General features: G+C 52.3%; 1 protein-coding gene across 7 annotated transcripts in view; it reads right to left on the reverse strand.

Annotated features, from left to right (window-relative positions):
* Window positions 1-305: 305 nt before the first annotated feature.
* Window positions 306-19,001, reverse strand: part of LOC116940864 (tyrosine-protein kinase CSK-like) — a 30,149-nt gene continuing 11,453 nt past the window's right edge. For 3 of the 7 annotated variants that reach the window (XM_032951174.2, XM_032951166.2, XM_032951183.2), the window contains exons 3-13: window positions 12,667-12,870; window positions 12,015-12,136; window positions 10,998-11,217; window positions 10,127-10,223; window positions 9,679-9,744; window positions 8,775-8,877; window positions 7,468-7,552; window positions 5,462-5,535; window positions 4,772-4,967; window positions 2,841-2,927; window positions 306-2,248 (exon numbers count right to left, since the gene is read on the reverse strand). In XM_032951174.2, the coding sequence (XP_032807065.1) occupies window positions 2,060-2,248; window positions 2,841-2,927; window positions 4,772-4,967; window positions 5,462-5,535; window positions 7,468-7,552; window positions 8,775-8,877; window positions 9,679-9,744; window positions 10,127-10,223; window positions 10,998-11,217; window positions 12,015-12,136; window positions 12,667-12,870 (1,443 nt within the window). In that variant the 3' untranslated portion in view covers window positions 306-2,059. Of the gene's footprint in view, window positions 2,249-2,840; window positions 2,928-4,771; window positions 4,968-5,461; window positions 5,536-7,467; window positions 7,553-8,774; window positions 8,878-9,678; window positions 9,745-10,126; window positions 10,224-10,997; window positions 11,218-12,014; window positions 12,137-12,666; window positions 12,871-14,464; window positions 14,573-17,427; window positions 17,716-17,767; window positions 17,879-19,001 lie in introns of those variants that run through there. The other 4 variants (XM_032951204.2, XM_076067665.1, XM_076067654.1 and 1 more) reach the window with 4 other exon arrangements.

Raw genomic sequence — 19,001 nt, forward strand, 5'->3', positions numbered from 1 at the left:
TCCGGGCGCGGCGATTGAAACAATAGCACAAGTTTATTACATTTCTCGCCTGTCACACCACCGCCTCTGACCACTCTGAAATATAAATAGGCACAAAGATAGTCGATCGATCGTCAGGTCGATTACGGTGGCGTAAATTGTGGGTACGACAAAACCTTTTCAAGATACCTAGGCACAAAACCATCGATGAAATGGGATATTCCAGAGCTCCCCCTGAGAGGGGGCCCTTTCATCAACAGCGGCTGCAACAGGACACTGCAGGGCTGCGCCTGTACCTCGAAAATGAGCACTGCAAAACACGCGTGTACTGTATAATAACACTTAGATTTTATTTAAAATTAGAGCTTTTACATTGATTTAACCCCATCACCTCCCGATGGATTACATTTTGGAGTAGGTACAAAAACAACTTGCTGGCTATGTAAGTGGGAGACCCGTGAATCGACAGAAAGTTACGTAAGCATACATATTTAGATTTTAAACCGACATCCACGCGTAACACATTTAGCTCGGCAGTAGCATAGCGACTGTTGCCCGAAGTTTTTTTGAATGACCAGGTGATAAGGACATTGCTTCATCAACAGGCCAATCACGGGCAACCGTGACATCCCAAGATTGGTAGTCGGTTTAGCACGTGGGTTTTCACGACTAATATTCTTCACAATTCTGGCTAGTCGCCTGATGAGGCTGGTTGTAATCACCAGCGAAACGTCGTACCCGAATTGTAAATGTTGTGGGTTTACTCTCCAACACACCGGTGTGCTGAAGTAGTAACTAATTGGCGCGTTTTGTTTACGTGACAAACCTTACTACTAATTGGCTGTCTCGGGTGGTGGCGGGTTTAACGACACATTTATATATTTACGCAATCTCACTCAAAGAAAACTCTTTATTATGGATACCAAGAAGAAGGAGCTGTCCAAAAAGTGATGCTACAGGAAGTTATATCCTGCCAGCTGATACCTCTAGAGTCCAGAGTTTGGTTATATGCACCTAACATATCCTCCGTCTGTTTGCATACTCATGTAAGAATCACCAAAAATATATTGTACGTATGTCGATCTTCTTTTGCACCGTACGTAGCCAAACGTGCTAGTCGGAGGTGCTGGGAAGGACAACAACATTTTTATTCCGAATGGCTTTTTAAAGTATTTTTTTCTGAGCCAACTTTTGTTACTGGAAATGAACTTTACCTTCGTCATTATGGTTCGTGCACTACTTTAAATTTCTTACTTTTGCTCCTATTGCTCTTTTCCATTTGCTTCATTGCTGTACCGAGTTTTTTTTTAATGTTTTTGCTTTTGTCATTTTGCTTACCCAGGCCACTCTTGCAAATTAAGACTCTCTCCCTCTCTCGAGCTCTCACCCTGCTTCAACAAATACACACTCGAGACTTGAGAGTACTCGCCGACACGACGGGATGGTGGCGGCTATCGGAGTGAATCGTTGGATAAACCGGCGCGACAACCTCAGGCGAAAAATCGCTCGGGCTGAGAAGAAGTCGCGACGTGTGGACGGATCTGTTGCAGCTCCAGAAACTCGGCAAAATGCCGACACGACCCAAGGCCTGGCCCGTGCTTCGGGTCTCGCGTGTGTACTGCTGATGATGGTCAAGCGAGCGATGCCACACAGGGACACGGACGAAGCTGATCGACGGTGGGGGCACCCGAAAAACCTCATGGCCCCCCCACCCCTCCGCCATGGCCACACTGCCACTCCACCTCTCCCGCCATCTAGGGTTTGCCACCTCTGGGGAGGAAAAAAAAAACAAACCTAGACATACCATGGCAATACGAATATTTCACAGTGCCAGAAGAGGGGAAAACTACACACAAATGCATTGCCTCAAATGCCATGTGATTATTATAATAACCGAAATCTTTAAGTAACGTCCCAGGAAGACTCGCAGAGTTCCGAAAAACAACTACCTCTAAAAATAAAATCGATTCTGTCAAAACCGGGACAGGTGGCAACTCTTCCCTGATCTAAATCCCCCCAGCCCGCCACCGCCCCCACCCCTTTACCCCCACGGACTCAGAACCCTCCGCGGGTGCCACTCTCAGCACTTCTGCAACTCGTCGTGGATCTTCTCATGTTGCAGGATTCGCCTTAGGTCGCGGAAGCTGGGCCGACACGCTGGCTCCACGTGCCAGCACGACGTCATGACGCTGCTCACAGTGCTGGGGCACAGCTCGGGGGGGTCCATGCGGTAGCCATCCTCCACGTATTCCACCACGTCCTTCAAGGGCTGCGGCGACGGAGGTCAAGAGGTCACGAGGTGGGGGGGGGAGAGCGGGGGGGGATCGGCGAGGAAACACGAGGTTAGGATGCAACGTATAGAACAGCGTTTGCATCGCATCTGTATGTATGTAGAACTTCTTTCCCACCGTACGTAGCCAACCGTGCTAGTCGGAGGTGTGGCTACACGTGGCTGCATCTCAAGACGCTGTTCAAAAATTGGAGGAATTGTTGTTTTGTAGACGGGTAGATACTGGGCACTGTGCGAGTCGATGGGAATCTCTGTGAGGCTGTGGGTTGCTCTGTGCTTCTATGGGTATCTGTATGAGTTTATGGGTCTCTGTGTGTCTATGGGTATATGCGTGCATCTGTGGGTCTCTGGGTGCATCTGTAGGTTTCTGCGTGTGTCTATGGGTCTCTGTGCATGTCTAAGGGTGTCTGCGTGCGTATATGGGTCTGTGTGCGAGTCTATCGGTCTCTGTGTCCGTCTATAAGTCCCTGCGTGCGTCTATGGGTCCCTGCGTGCATCTATGGGTCTGTGTGCGTGGTAGGTGAGTTGGTGAGTGATGGTGGCGCTGGTGAATATCCTGCCACTCGCTCACCACGCGGGGGTAGGGCACGCGGCCGAAGGAATAAATTTCCCAGAGGAGGATTCCAAAACTCCACACGTCTGACTTGGTGGAAAATTCCTGCATCCACGCACAAATGCGAATCATCGTAATCATCGTTTGCAATTTCCTTTGAAGAAAAAAAACCCCCACCGTCACGTGTACTTGATCATACAATACAAGGCAATTTGCTTTTGAATGTTGTTCATGCAGAGCATCCCAAGTCGCTCTATAATAAGTAGCGTAAAAAAAACCCTGAATAAGCGTTCACCCCAATCAATCCGGCTCAAACATGAGCCAACTCAAATGCGCGTGTTAATTTGGTTTATGCGAGACTTGGGTTACACGAGCTCCGGTGGTGGGGAGAATAACAACCCTCAAGGCCCTCCCTCGCCACGGCTGATTTGAGACAACTGCCAGGAACCGCCCAGAGCTCATCGTGAGCCAATCTCAAGATGCGAACACTCGGAGCACACAACGTGTCAGCGATTCCTGGAAACACCAAGGCCCACGTGCCATGGAGGGGCCATGCGAGTACAGTAGCAAGCCACATTTAATAAATAAAGCTGGACTTTTAACGACATTTCAACACTTCCTTCAAATGGCACTGCCTCTTAAAAGGGGGAACGAATATAACAGGAGACTTTTTTTTTGGGGGGGGGGGGGGGGGGCGATGGTTCTCCTCCGTGTGCAATGAAACATAGCAGAGAGAGGGAGAGGCTCAAGAGATTGAGTGAATAATTGTTGGAGACTGCACGATGCACCATATACATCGCTTTACACGGTGCCCCGCATACGTCACTATACGCTCTGCGCCATGTACGTCGTGGGGCCATGCGTGGATGTAGCAGGAAGTGAGTGCGGCGAGCGAGAGGACGAATCTCCTCCGCTCCACGCCGGCACTCGCACTGCCGCCGCGAGCGACCAGCAGAGGGCGATGGGCGCTAACGCGACCGGCAGTGCCGACGCAAAGAGTTTAAAGCGCCCCTGGCAGTCGGGGCAGGAGTGACAACATATTTAATGACATCAACTCTCTTCCTTATCAAGATGACCTATCGGAGTGTGTACTTTCTCAGACTGTCATTTATACTGGAGCCTGCCATAAGGATGTGGAATTTCCCACCGCTGGTTCGGGGCCACAATTGGAGCTGAGCCAAGTGGCACACCTGTGGCTCAACTGAACAGGGAGACGCTTTGACCTTTGACTCTTAAAAAAACGTCGTCCGGTGTTCATTTTGGCGAAACTTGGAGGCCTCTTCACGGACGCAATTACGCCGGCATCCTGAAGATGAAACGTTACTGAGGCAACGAAAAATGGTGAAGGGTGAAGTGCCACGGCTGGGGTTAGCGCTAGGGCTCAGACTAAAGCTGCGGCCCGATTGGCTGATGTGGTTCGAATCATGGCTAATGTCTTGCCGGCCATTTAGGTTAGACTTAATGCTCGGGTCTGGTTGATGTGCTGAATCCACTGCTCAAAACAATCTGGCCCTCCAATTAAATGACCATGCATGTACACCCTTGTCACGGCTTGCTCGCTCCCCCCGATGCTGCCCCCAACACAAACACACGCGGCTACAGACGCTGCCCACGTGACTGGGCTGCGAGTCCCGGCTACATCACGAGTGAAAGATCGAGACAGCGAGGGAGACAGCGAGGGAGACAGCGAGGGAGACAGCGAAGGAGACAGCGAGGGAGACATGAGTCTACACAGTGAGGGAGACAGCGAGGGAGACAGCGAGGGAGACAGCGAGGGAGACAGCGAGGGAGACAGCGAGGGAGACAGCGAGGGAGACAGGAGTCTAGACAGCGAGGGAGACAGCGAGGGAGACAGCGAGGGAGACAGCGAGCGAGTGAGACAGCGAGGGAGACAGCGAGCGAGTGAGCGTGCGGGCAAGCAAGAGGTATCGCTGCGGCGGGCTACCCACGTGCTTGCGCAGCGCCTCCGGCGACGTCCACTTGACAGGCAGCTTCTTGGTCATGCTGCCCTTGCCCCGCTCCCCCGCCAGGCCGAAGTCGGCCACCTTGGCGGTCATGTCCTCCGAGATGAGGACGTTCCGGGCCGCCAGGTCACGGTGCACGAAATTCTGCTGCTCCAGGTAGTCCATTCCCTCGCACACGTGACTGCTCACGCACGCACGCACACACACGTCAACACGTGCAGTCAAGCACGCAAATGCACGCACACGTGTACGTGCACGAGCTCGCACGTGCATTTACACAAAAGCACAAGCACACTCCCGCCCACACTTGGATGTGCGCACGCACACAAACGCACAGACACGTGCACGCGCACACGCGTGCACGCGCACACGCATTCTCGCGCACATGCACACACACGTATACACACGCGTGTCGTCACACAGAAACGGGCATACATCCGTAAGTACGCTGAGACTGTTGGGCCAAGTGAGCAATGAGACCTCCATTGAATTGATGATGATCATACTATATTATACAAAAAAGTTTTTGCTGGCTGGCTGATGCGCAGGCAAGTGCACAGTCGTGACGTCACCCATACAAATGCGAGGGCAGTGCTAGTGATGATTAAGAATCACTATGGTTACGAACGATGCTGATGACGATGACAACAACGACGATGATGTGTGAGGACTCACAGCGCAAACGTGATCTGCTCCACCTTGGTAATCCCCGCGCGACCCCGTGACCTCAGGTAGTTGATGAGGCTGCCCTGTCAGGGGAGAGGGCACGTGACGGCTCAGACGCAAACTCCCTCTGCTCACAGACGAAGCCGAATCTTCCAAGATACACGTTTTCATTTTCAAACCAGCCACGTAGCGTCGGAGGAGGGGGGGATAATCTCCCCCTGCTGAAGCGTCAGCACCCCCTTTTTTTGTATCACAACCTTCACTTGATGACACACAAGCCGTCTCGAGTAGTTGGTGGGTTGGGGTGGTGGTGGGGGGAGGCGGTCAAAACATGAAAATGAGACCGCTAAGCGATGGGCAATGCAGCTTTTTTATATGAGCCCGGAAGGTTTCACCCCGAGTCCACGAGTCAAGACTCTCTTTCAGAAGGGCCCCGATAGGTTGTTTTTTCACGCGAGTAACTCGTTCTATTGTTCACGGCACACAATGTTCAACTCTATCTCCGAATGTCATCGCAGGATCTCTAAAGTTCTCTCCGAAGTGGACGGCGCGTAGCTCATGGCTTGTACACCCGTGGTGTCAACCGGGAAGGCGTGCCGGGATCGAAACCAGGACACTTCCGTGGCGAGCGGCGAACACGCCGTGGCTCAATCCAAGTCATACGGGGGGGGAGGGGGGGGGCGCGGTGGGGGGCAGCTGGAGCGGAATGCGCGATGGACAAAATGAGATAGTAAAATCGTCGCCTTTGCCGAGTTCTTTTCACACGGACAGGCATCGTGTAGCCATAGAGGGTTTTGTGCGGCGGCCCTTTAAGCAAGGTTACACCGCGCGTCTGTGGGAAATATCCGCATTAATCGCGTGCGATCTATTCTTTAATCTCGCCATTAGATGTACGTCTCGTGGGCCTGGGAGTCAGTTTCACACGTCGGCTTTCGCGAGCAATATTATCCATAAGAGGTCTTTTGGTGAGATTGCGTCAATCTAAATGTGTCGTTAAACCCGCCACCACCGGACACAGCGAATTTGTATTGTAAATGTATGTACGAAAAAATGTCAATGTTGTACTACTAAGGAATTGGCACGTTTTGTTTACGGGACAAACATTACTAATTGCCTGTGTCGGGTAGTGGAGGGCTTAACGATGCATTTACACTTACGCGATCTAACCCACAAACGCCTCTATTGTGGATTATTTAAGCGAAGCTGTCTGCCATTAAGCGGCGGCGTCGTCCCGCGTGCCAAGCGGACGACGTGGGCAGCCGCGGACCGAGGTGACGTTGTTTGCCAGAGCGAAGTGGAACAGATTTTTATTTTCTCTTTGCTACGTTTTGCGCCCACGTTGAGCAACCAAAGAAAGAACAGAGAGAGAAAGAATGGAAGAGGCCACGCCGGAGTATCGAGTCGGCACCGGTGAGAACCCCCGGGGTTTGTGCATTCCACGTTCCAGCCACCCGCCTGTGATCAAACCGGATCTTCCAGTGTGGGGAGTCGATGGAACGCTCAGCCGCGACTTCGCGCACACAAAAAAAAACCCCACCATTGATTATTGTGGCCTTTCGCGTAATAATATCGCTGCAATGGTTAGTTCTGAAAAAAAATCGTGCGTTGCACACGTGTGTGTGTGTGTATGTATGCAATCCGAGTTCGATTCCCACTCACGTTCAAAACCAGGGACGATTATCTAAACCGGTCCTAGGCCTCCTCAAGATCAACTCAGCCTCAAACTAGTACCTGGTGCCATGTGTAAACATTGCCACGAGGGAGACAAAGGCAGCCGGCCGTGGCGCTGGCCACCCACCCACCATGTGTGCCGTGCCGGCGTTCATAGGTGCATGCCAACAGCACTTGCCTCAAAAGTCTGTTAAGGCTATATGGGGTATCTTTGTCTTCGTTGTGCCGTGAGCAGGAGTGATGGGTGCAGGGAGCGGTAGTGTAGCTGTTAGCCGTGGCCTCCCCGTGGGCCTCCCTGTGGGCCTCCCTGTGGGCATCCCAGCGGCCCTCCCAGCGGCCCTCACCTTGGCCATGTACTCGGTGACGATGTAGAGGACCTCGCCCATCGCCGCGCCCAGCAGGTTCACCAAGTGGCGGTGGCGGAGCTTCCTGGGGGGTTTGGGGACGGAGTGGGCGATCGACTTTTGGTTAGAGCGAAGGGACATGGTCCAGGAATAGGGTTAGGAGGTAGGGTCATAGACTTAAGGATAACGTTAGGGTCAGTGATAGCTTTGGTGACGGATACAGCACGAATAACAAGTAAAAAACTCAACAGATTCGTCAACAACACTGTGACCTTATAAAGAAAAAAGTATAACAGTGTGCGACGTTTGAGGCAATGGCTATTATTCACCGCAAAAAGGCAGGCCATCGAGGATGAGTGGATAGCAGTTTTAGAGTAGATAGAATGTTTATAACCCATGGTAAGATATAGGGTCAGGCTCTGTGGTTAGGGATTGTGTTGGGGTTGCGGGTTGAGCTCGGGGTTGTGTTAGGGTTCGAGGTTTTGTTTGGGTTAGGCTTTGGGTTTACATGTTGTGTTAGGGTTTGGGGTTAGGGTTTGTATTAGGGTTAGGGATTGTTTTAGGGGTTGTCAGGGTTAGGAGTTGTGCTAGGGGCTAGAATTAGGTTTGGGGTTAGGGGTCAGGGTTTTTGTCGGGTTCTTCCTCGTCATGATGGTGATCTCGGACATGAACTCAGTCATGATGGTGATCTCGGACATGAATTCAGTCATGATGGTGATCTCTGACATGAACTCAGTCATGCTGGTGATCTCTGACATGAACTCAGTCATGATGGTGATCTCTGACATGAACTCAGTCATGATGGTGATCTCGGACATGAACTCAGTCATGATGATGATCTCTGACATGAACTCAGTCATGATGGTGATCTCTGACATGAACTCACGTCATGATGGTGATCTCGGACATGAACTCAGTCATGATGGTGATCTCGGACATGAACTCAGTCAGGATGGTGATCTCGGACATGAACTCAGTCATGATGGTGATCTTAGACATTAACTCAGTCATGATGGTGATCTCATACATCAACTCGGTCATGATGGTGATCTCATACATCAACTCAGTCATGATGGTGATCTCGGACATGAACTCAGTCATGATGGTCATCTCAGACATGAATTCAGTCATGATGGTGATCTCGGACATGAACTCAGTCATGATGGTGATCTCAAACATGAACTCAGTCATGATGGTGATCTTGGACATGAACTCAGTCATGATGGTGATCTCGGACATGAACTCAGTCATGATGGTGATCTCAGACATGAACTCAGTCATGATGGTGATCTCAGACATGAACTCACGTCATGATGGTGATCTCGGACATGAACTCCTGCAACGTCGACGACTCCATGTGCAGGGACTTGACGGCAACGGCAGTGCCGTTGTACTGGCCCAGGTACACGTCTACAGGGCAAAGACAAAGATCCCCCACGTAGCCTTAACAGCCTCTTTTGGGGCAAGTGCTGTTAGCGAGTAGGACCTATGAAGGCCAGGATCACGCCCAGCCGCAATGTTTTTACACATCAGACCAGGTGCTCAATTGAGGCCGAGTCGACCTAGGGGAGGCCCAGGACCGGTTTTGAAAATCGTCACTGGCGTCGGCCGTGAGCGGGAATCGAACTCGGGTTGTCGGGTTCGTAGCGCGGTTCGTCAACTGCTATACTACTGCTCCCTAACACACACATGTCTACGGGACTCACACATAGACACACACGTGTCCGCCACACCTCGTCACGTGCCCATCGCACCCCCGCGTTAAGATGTTATGAGAGCTGAAACGCTTGATCAAGATATATCCCACTCTCAACAGCTGCAATCGACTCAAATGAAATACAAAGTTAAGTGATGTTTTTTTTTTTCATTCAGCTGTTGGTGACCGGGTTGAGACCATTGACTCGCTCGACTTGAGAACCCGGCTTTAATCACCAGGTGGCTGAAACCTGGATGCGAACCTAGGTCTTTCAGCGGTGCAGTCTCCATGTCTCATGCACGGCCATTATGACCCCCCCCCCATTCCCCCCCCCCGCCCCCCACCCCCGATTTACCCGGCTACCTCCACATGCTCAGGTTGTTTGCAGACCCCAACCGGTGCAACTGAAGATGACCCCCCACCCACCACCCCTGCCCCGATGCAGCCGCCACCCCCTCGCCACAAACCCCAATCGAGGCTGTGACGACTCCCGGCTCCGGGTGACCGTCACTCACCTCCAAACTCGCCACTCCCAATCACCTCGCCGAGCTTCAGTTCATTCATATTTATGACCCGGCCACCTGCGCACAAGCAAATACAAAGACACCCTGTATAGCCCAAACAGACGATTGGGGCAAGTGCTGTTAGCAAACACCAAAGACGCACCAATACCAACATTCGCCACTAAGTGATGGTGACGTCACCATGGCACCTGTGCCAGGCCAGGTGCGCTTTGAGGCACCTTGGCACACAAAGACACGCATGCACGCAGGCTCACCTCCGATCAGCGCGGTTGGCTACGTACGGTGCGAAAGAAGTTCAACGTGCAGCACATACATGGGTGGGTCAATTAGACAGCGAATGAGCGCGTGTGAGAGTGTCCAAGTTTCATAGTTCACGAGTGAGCATGCGAGTGAGTTAGTGGGCGAGGGAGCTTGCAGAAGGAGCTGGAGTGACACTCACAGTTCAAGAACTCCTGCTCCTTCATCGCCAGCGCCGTGCTGGTGAGGCGTGGGTAGGTGAGGCGCGTACACAGCCCGTTGGCGTCTTTCCAGTAGTACTAGCGCACGGACACAACGAAGACAAATATCCCCCAGGTAGCCTTCAACAGACCATTGGGGAAAGTGCTGCGTGGGTGGCCAGCACCATGTCCGGCCACCTTTGTCTCCCCATTGCTGATGTTTACAAACCACACGAGCAGTTACAAAGTTAAAGCTAAGTTGCCCTGGCTAAAGTTGACCTGGCTTTGAGCAGCAATCAAACTCCGGCCGCCGAGTTCGATAGCGCAGGGTGCCAACCACTGCGCCATGACTCCCAACACGCATGGACACACACACGCGCAGTTACCGCTTTTCCTCGGGCACAGCTGATCTGCGCTAGCATGGTACAGGTGGGGTCGTCCACCGGCTGTTTTGCCGCACCGGCTAGGCAGGCAAGGGGGTATTTATTTTATGAGCGAGGTAGGGAATGGGTCAGGGATTTTCCACGTGCTTGGCCAGGCTGCCAGATAGGTTGTTAGGCCCCCGAGAGGTTGATACGCAGGTAGACAAGTCAGGAGGGAGGTTGTTAGGCAGGCAGACAGGCAGACAGGTTAAATAGGGAAGCAGGCAGCCAGATATGTACGCTCATAGAAATTTGGCAATGCAGACAGGTGGGCGAGTCTGCAGGCATGCATATTGGTAGGTGTATAGGTGGACGTGTATGCAGACAGGCAGGTAAAACGGCTGGTATTCAGGTAGGCATGTACACATTGTAGGTAGGTAAATAGGCAGACAGGTAGGCAAGTCAATAAGGCATGCAAGTGGGTATGTGGGTGAGCGGGGGGGAGGCCTACGTCGATTAGCTTGGGCAGGCTGTCGAAGTTAACGCCGGGATCCACGGAGAACTGCCCCTGAGGGCAGGCCACGTGGTAGTGCTCGACGCGGCTGCCGCAGCTCACGCACAGCGTGTAGTCGCCCGGGTAGTTGGTGGACTCCCGCACCAGGAAGAGGCCGTCCGAGCGTGGCATCAGCAGCTGCTCCGCCTCCTCCCGCGAGATCTTCCCGTGGAACCAACTGGAGATGGCGGCGGGGGAAGGGAGTGGGGGGGGGGGGGCACGCCGAGGGGAGGGGGGCACAGAGGGCACGTCGTTCACGTCAGAGCTGTACAACTCATTGGGCCTTGCCTGGTGAAATGAAAAATAGTTTAGATTGGTCAGAGCGCTTTTAGAAACCTGAACCTAGGTCACGAAAAATACGTCTAAATCATCATAGAATGTCACCTGCAATGTCCCTCGAGACGGAACGTCTAATTAGCAAGGGAGTCCGGGGTGCTGACTGACGCGCGCACAGTGAACGTGCCGGAACGCGTGCACACGTATCCTACATCGGGGGCGTGATCGGTGCACATTTAGGGCGGTGGTCTTACTCTGGGCTCACTGACCACGGCGTGCCGATAATGTAGGACAAGCACGCACTGGGGGGGGGGGGGGGGGGTACAGGGAGTGGTGTGGGGGTAGAGGGAGCAGTAAAGCAGGCTGCAAGGAGGAGTGGTGGGGGTGCAGGGAGGAGTGGTGGGGGTGCAGGGAGGTCTTCGAGGGGGGGCTACGTGGGGGTGCGAGGGGGGTGCAGTGTGCACGCAAAGCATGGAGTCCATATTCTCCTTGGGTGGGGGGCCGACCCCCCTGGGCTGATGCGAGGAGGAGGAAATGGGGAAGAGGCCTTCACGCCCAGCAGCGACCTCGGCAGCGCGGGGGTGGGGGGCTCAGAGAGGAGGAGCGTGGGGTGGGGTGGGGGTGCAGCCGGAATTGGAGGGTGCACGAAAGAGGGGGGGATGCAGGAAGGAGTGCGGGAGGGGGGCGGGGCGCACGCACGGCATGGAGTTCATCTTATCGCTGGTCGGGGGGGCGCCCCCCCTCGTTTGTTGCTGCATGTAGGTGATGGGGATGAGGCCTTCACGCCCGGTCGCGTCCTTCGCAAGAAACCACTGCTTACTCTGTGGGGGGGGGGGGGGGGGGGGGGGGCCACGAGGGGGGGGGGGGGACGACGCGGTAGGAGGGAGACAGTCAGAGGTGTCGTCATCATCGTCCTCGTCATCTATAAGTTGGATAATATTCATAATCGAATATTCATCCTAATAAAAATGAAAAATGCGTCGTCATCACCGATTAAACAACATCATCGCCATGTATGTCATCATTCATACCGACTGTCATCATCGACACCTTCACACCATCGTCTTCGCCATCTTCATTTACACTCGTGTTTTCTACCGTCGCGATAATCCTCATCATTGGCACCAACGCCATCAATGTTGTAATTGCCGTCAATAGCATTGCAATAATACGACGGTAATTATGAACTTACTGTGACCATCATCATCATCACCATTCCACACGTACAGCTCGAAGTCGAACGCAACCAAAACCGACAACAACGCGACGGGGCACAGCGGAGGATCCGCTGGGCCCCACCAAATTCACGTGGAGCACCCGAAGAAAACGCGGACACGCGAGGGGACAGCACCGCAACGCTCGTCTCCGCAGCGGCCACGCCGACGTTGGAGGGCCTCACGTTGGAGGACCTCACGATGGTGAGGCGGTCGCCCTTCGCGAAGGGCAGGTCCTTCTTCTTCTCCCCGTCGAAGCTGAAGCGCGCCACGCACACCGACCCGGGCTCCCAGCCGTGACCGTTGGCCTTAGCGGACGCCTGGGTGGTCGCGGGGACGGCCTGCGGGACACGGACGCGCGCCGCCACCACGTGCTTGTTAGAACGTGTTCAGCAGAGGCGTGATGGTGAAGAGTAAAGGCGCCGCGGCCCTGCGACTTGCTCGCTCACGCCACTGTTGGCGGAAGGGCCTTCACCGGAGGGCGTTCCAGACAGCTCCTTTAAGGCGCGGTGTTTTCTTAGTCTTACTCTTCCACACTGGCCAGACGTCTCGACGAGGTGGGACGCACCCCCACGCGCTCTCCCACCCATCTATCCTGCTGGGTGCATGGAAGCTGCGGTAGGGCAGGAGCGGCGGTGGAGGGGGGTATTCAAGTAACTTCCACCGCCGTTTCAACTGTAGTGCCGGGAGATTTTATCGAACTGGAAACATCAGCATTGCAATTCGCGCAACGTGATAACCGTTACACAGCAGCAGCGTCCTCTATAATTTAACTGTGGCCAAGAAAGCCTCACTTGCGTGTCGAGACTCAATTTGATCGAGTCTCACGATTATGATCTGGCATTGAAACGCATGTCCCACCACCACCACCATCATCAGCTTTGCGAACCAAGTCACCCTTGCGATTGAGACGCATCCTGGTCTCTGGAGTTCTCACCCTGGCTAAACAAAATAAACTTAAATACATTTGATGATCATCGACATCTCGCCTCCCATGCGGAATATCGCACGCGGGGCTCCACATTATGTTGTCCTACGAGGTTGGATGGACCTTGCCGAAGGAATGTGGAATTTCCACCACTGGAAATTCCACATTCGAATTCCAGCCAATGGGAGATTAGCGCCACCGCCACGCTGTTTGAGCCCCAGAAAAACGTGGAAACGCACTTCAACTTTAGATGACACACACACACACTGGCACGGGTGTAATGACTCGCAAATGTCAACTTTATAACATATTACAACCAAAACGCAAAGTGTCACCTGGCAGTGATCTTCACCATCGGTGGCCCAGTGTTTGGAAATTCCACATTCCTATCATGGGGAGTTGCCCAACCGTAGGACCACTGTTGGCGCTCCGACACAGTGGCGCTGCTAATTTTCTGCACACTGGAGTGACGATGGTGATGGTGATGATGGTGGTGAAGGTGGCGATGACGGTGGTGATGATGGTCGGATTGATGGCTTGGCCAATGTAAAAACACGTCAAGCCCCTGTGTGTAGGCCAACCGGCTGTGAGCATACATTCGCAGAATTCCGGTCCGCGTCTCCACATACGAACACGTATTTACTTTAGTCGGAACCCATATCATCCGCTCGCATTCGTTTAAGCGAGCGAACTCTGGACCGGGCAAAACCTGCCCAAAAACCAGTCCAGAGTGTACTTGCCGCATCGTAAACAGCCGTCTCCAAGGCTAATAGACCAACAGACTTGTACACGTTCGTACTGTACACGTTCGTACTGTACACGTTCGTATTGTACACGTTCGTATTTCTACGTGGATGCAGCACGTATCCAAATTTGCCAAATTTGCCAAACTACAAAATGACTGAATTGGCTCTGTTCAGTCATTCATCCCCGACGTGCAGCAGACTAATCATGCCCCAGGTCAGTCTCACACACAAGGCTCGCCCTGGTCTCGAGAGTATTCTCACCTTGGTTAAACAAAACACAACTTGCTCCACACGCAAGGCAACATCGTGACGGGTTGGAAGTTTCACAGATCCCTCGTGGAGTGAAGAGGTCATAAATGACCCAACTCAGCACCCACGTTAATGATCACACGGTCACGTGTATCATTAACAGGGGGCTTAACCTTGTGGTGGGGGGTTAGGGCGGTGTGGCGCACTATGTACTTAGGAGGCCCGAGTTCGATTCCCTGGCGAGTGGAATCTGAAGCCGTTTTCACCACCACCACCACGACTTCCCTCCAACCACCCCTTTCACTGTGAAGTACGGGCACACTATCCGTATGACCGACGGGGCGTGAGGGAGGCCTTCAAGCAGCAGCAGATTTTACAAAGGGATGTCATGATTGTAATTTCAAAACGCGTACATGAGGTCGAGCCTGCACCGCACGTGAAGAACCAACATCCTTCGGCGGGGCTGATTAAACGATCAGCACAGGGTGACTACGCACCGAGACATTTGGACTTTACACCACATTCACCACCGATACTGATTACAGCTGGCCGCTCTCCGGATGACGTGATTGCTAAGCTCCAGGGTGATTTCAACAAACTACAACATCAGCTAGATTCTCTTAAACTAGTCCTGAATACCTCCGAAACCAAGGTGCTATGCTTCTCACCGGGACTAAAGCAGGAAGTTATTTTTCGCCAATTACATTCCTTGAATAATTATCAAATAGAGCAAGTCAAGATCTATAAGTATCTGGGGGTTCTGGATTCAAAACTTAATTTTGAAGATCACATTGATTATATTGGTAAAAAGACAAAAATAAAAATTGGTTTCCTGTATCAACACAAGCACTGCTTCCCCCCAATGTTCTGTTTGGAATTGATAAAAGCTACCATACTGCCTCTACATGACTACTGTGACATCGTGTATAAATCAGCCTCAAGTACTGTACTGAAGAAGCTTGATTCCATCTATCACTCGGCCTTAAGATTTGCATTGAACTGCCCATATAGGACTCACCACTGTGATCTCTACATTGGGTCAAACTTAACATCTCTTAATGTTCGACGGCTTGTGCACCAGATCTTATTTATTCACTATGTACTTACAAACAAATCCACAGACTTCCTACTGGATCTCCTCTCTGTTTCAAAGAAGAAATTTGACCTCAGGTCTTCGCTCGTCTACCAGCTTCACATTCCCTATTGCCGTACAAAAACCGGAGGAAGGGCCTTTGCTATTGATGCCCCCAGGGTCTGGAATGATATTGCCAATAAACTGCAACTTGAATCACTACCTATGAGATCTTCACTCAAAACTGCTCTAGAGGAGTTGTACACCCCTAGCTGCCACTGCTATTTCAGTGGCCTAAAATATGGCTCTAGATTTTGGTGTTATAATTAATAAAAATTATTTAATTTATTTATTTATGTAGTTTATTGTAAAAAATTCGGTCACAGTCCCTATGATCACTGTTACATTGCATTTACGGCTTTTATTTGGGTGATTTCGAAAACGTTTTTTTTGTTTTTGGCCATGTTTTTGTTTATTGTAATACGGAGTTAGACTTATGGCCTTAATCTTAGTTGTCTTGTGGTTGTTGTTATTTGACTTGCATCCCACTGGGATTTTTGCACACAGCGTTGGTGTACGGTGCTATTTCAGGAATATTTTGATTGTTTTTTTCCTGGATTTTCTGTTTGCACAGTCACATAGTCACTTTAAGATGTTTTCTTGTTCATGTTTTTTTTGTTTGTTGAGGTTGCACCCGATTCAAGAGCCGAATGGCTCACAGGGCTATACCAAATAAATAAACTATGAACTAACTATGAACTAACTACGAGTCCAACACGCACACTGCCTCAGCCACCCACTCCGGGGGGCACGAGTTGGCAACGGCTCGCGGGGTGGGAGGCCTTCGTCCAGCGGTGGATGGATCATGGCTTCACAACGTTTCAGAGTCGCAGTCATCGTGCACTGTATCGAAAGCTCGTGCGGCGGGGTTGCATTCCTGGTTAAACCGGAGGGATAATATTAGCAACATTTCCGGCCAACTTCAGCTCTTAAAAACTAAAAAAAAAATGACTTTAACAAAATGTGGAACTGAACTTCGCTGTCGAACACCGCTCGCCCCCTGCCCAGTGATGCCACCTTGGCTGGCTACAGCACAAAGACAAAGGTGCCCCGTATAGCCTTTAATGGGGGTGATGGTGACCAGCTCTGCGCCCGGCCGCCTTTGTCTCCCGAGTGGCGATGTTTTAACACGTCGCACCGAGTACTCATTTATAAGGTGTGAGTCGACTTAGTCAGAGGGCTCAAGACTGGCTCAGGTAATCGTCACTAGTGGTGGTTGCCCGCGAGTGGGAATCAAACTCGGGTTGCGCGGTCCACAGCGCAGTGCGCTAACCGCTGCACCACCGCTCCCCGTGGCAGGTACCTTCACCCCTGGCTTCTGCTGGTCGTGGTCACCCCAGTGTATGTTCAGTGCAAGACAGATTATTACCACAAACAAAAGTCCCATTTCGCCATCATGATTTGTTGGGGGCAAGTGCTGTTAGCCAGCACCTATTAAGTCCGGCAATCACGCAACACACGATGTGCGCCCGGCCGCCTTTGCCTTTCTCAAATGACTGCACTGTATTTCCTTTTTTGGCCGAGTTGACCTCGAGGAGGCTCGACCCCGCTCTAGTTACCGCATGCCGGAGGCACTGTACAAGCAGGAATTCGGGAAGCCGGCGCTTGCATACCATACAGGTAAAAGCGCACCCGATAGCCTTGACAGACTCGTAGGGGCAAGTGCTGTTGGCGAGTAGCACCTGTGAAGGGGGAGGTGTGGCCATTACCACGCCCGGCCGCCTTTGTCTCCACACACACACACACACGCGCCAATCATAGGCTTGCTATGCCAGGTGAATAATACGACAGCCAATCATCAACTATGAAACGGCCGATACGTAAATGAGAGAGCACTACTCACGGGCTCGTGTTAGACACACGCCAACTCCCGACTCCCAGGCTGCTAACCAGGTGAGCAGGTGAGCGGTGCGAGCGTGAACGCAGGTGAGGGGGTGAGCAGGTGCGGAAGTGAGGTGGCAAGCGGGTGAGAGAAGAGTGAGCTGGAGAGAGTCAACAGGTGAGAGGTTAGTATTCGAGTGCGTGAGTGGACGAGTGGGTAGGCAGGTTGTAGTGTACAGGTGAGAAGGTAGCTAGGTAGGTGAGATGGATGAGGCAGGTGTGAAGGCAGACAGAATAAAAGGCGAGAGGGTGAGCAGGTGAGTCGATGCGGCCGACCTTACCGCGTTCACACGATGATTTACCTGCGGAGCGTGACACAAGCAGAACAGGTGAGTCGAGTCGAGATCCAGGAAGTATTGTTATCTCACCCTCCCCCTACTCCCTCCTCCTCACCACCCCTCCGCCTTCCACACCCACGCGTTCCCTATCGCTTACGCCACCGGCTGATGAAGCCGTCTTTATTCAGGACGGCAGCCGTGCAAGTGCAGGCGACTACAGCTGTGTGTGGGTCTATCGCCGTGGATTCTGCTGTAGTGCCACTCATCATGCCAATCATCGTCTTCGTCGTCAGCCATGCTCTAGACACTGCTGGATGACGGAAGGTCTCCTCGGGCCGTCACAATCTCTGCCTACTGGACAGGGGCCGAGATGTATCCCAGAATTATCTTTATTTATACTGGAAGGATTCCTATGAACTATGAAGCTCTCTGTTCACAGATGCCCAGTAATTCGAAGATGTCCAGGAGGTCGCAGATGTCCAGTAAGTCGCAGATGTCCAGTAGGTCGCAGATGTCCAGTAGGTCGCAAATATCCAGTAGGTCACAGATGTCCAGTAGGTCGCAGATGTCCAGTAGGTCGCAGATGTCCAGTAGGTCACAGGTGTCCAGGAGGTCACAGATCTCCAGTAAGTCGAAGATGTCCAGGAGGTCACAGATGTCCAGTAGGTCGCAGATGTCCAGTAGGTCGCAGATATCCAGTAAGTCACAGATGTCCAGTAGGTCACAGATGTCCAGGAGGTCGCAGATGTCCAGTAGGTCACAGGTGTGCAGTAAGTCGCAGATGTTCAGGAGGTCACAGATCTCCAGTAAGTCGCAAATGTCCAGGAGGTCACAGATGTCCAGGAGGTCACAGATCTCCAGTTAGTCGCAGATGTCCAGGAGGTCACAGATGTCCAGGAGGTCACAGATGTCCAGTAGGTCACAGGTGTCCAGGAGGTCGCAGATGTCCAGTAGGTCACAGGTGTCCAGTAAGTCGCAGATGTCCAGGAGGTCACAGAAATCCTGGAGGGTATCTCCTCCATACTCCCCGGTGGACGTCCTCTGGGGCGCGTTCCTTGCCTCCTTTGGCTGCCACTCCGCCTCTAGCCTCCATCGGCCCTTGTAGACATGACGCGTTCGACCCGAGTCAACTCGTCCAGACAGCCTCAATCTGTGCTCCATGTGTTCCTCAATCTGTCCTTCCTCATTATCATAATCGCCATCATCAGCTGTTCGTTGCTGATTTACTAAACACGTATTTTTTTTGCTCATATCAAAA

This window comes from Petromyzon marinus, chromosome 1 (assembly GCF_048934315.1).
Source record: "Petromyzon marinus isolate PM22_M1 ecotype Great Lakes invasive population chromosome 1, UKy_Petmar_22M1.pri1.0, whole genome shotgun sequence".
Lineage (NCBI taxonomy): Eukaryota > Metazoa > Chordata > Hyperoartia > Petromyzontiformes > Petromyzontidae > Petromyzon > Petromyzon marinus.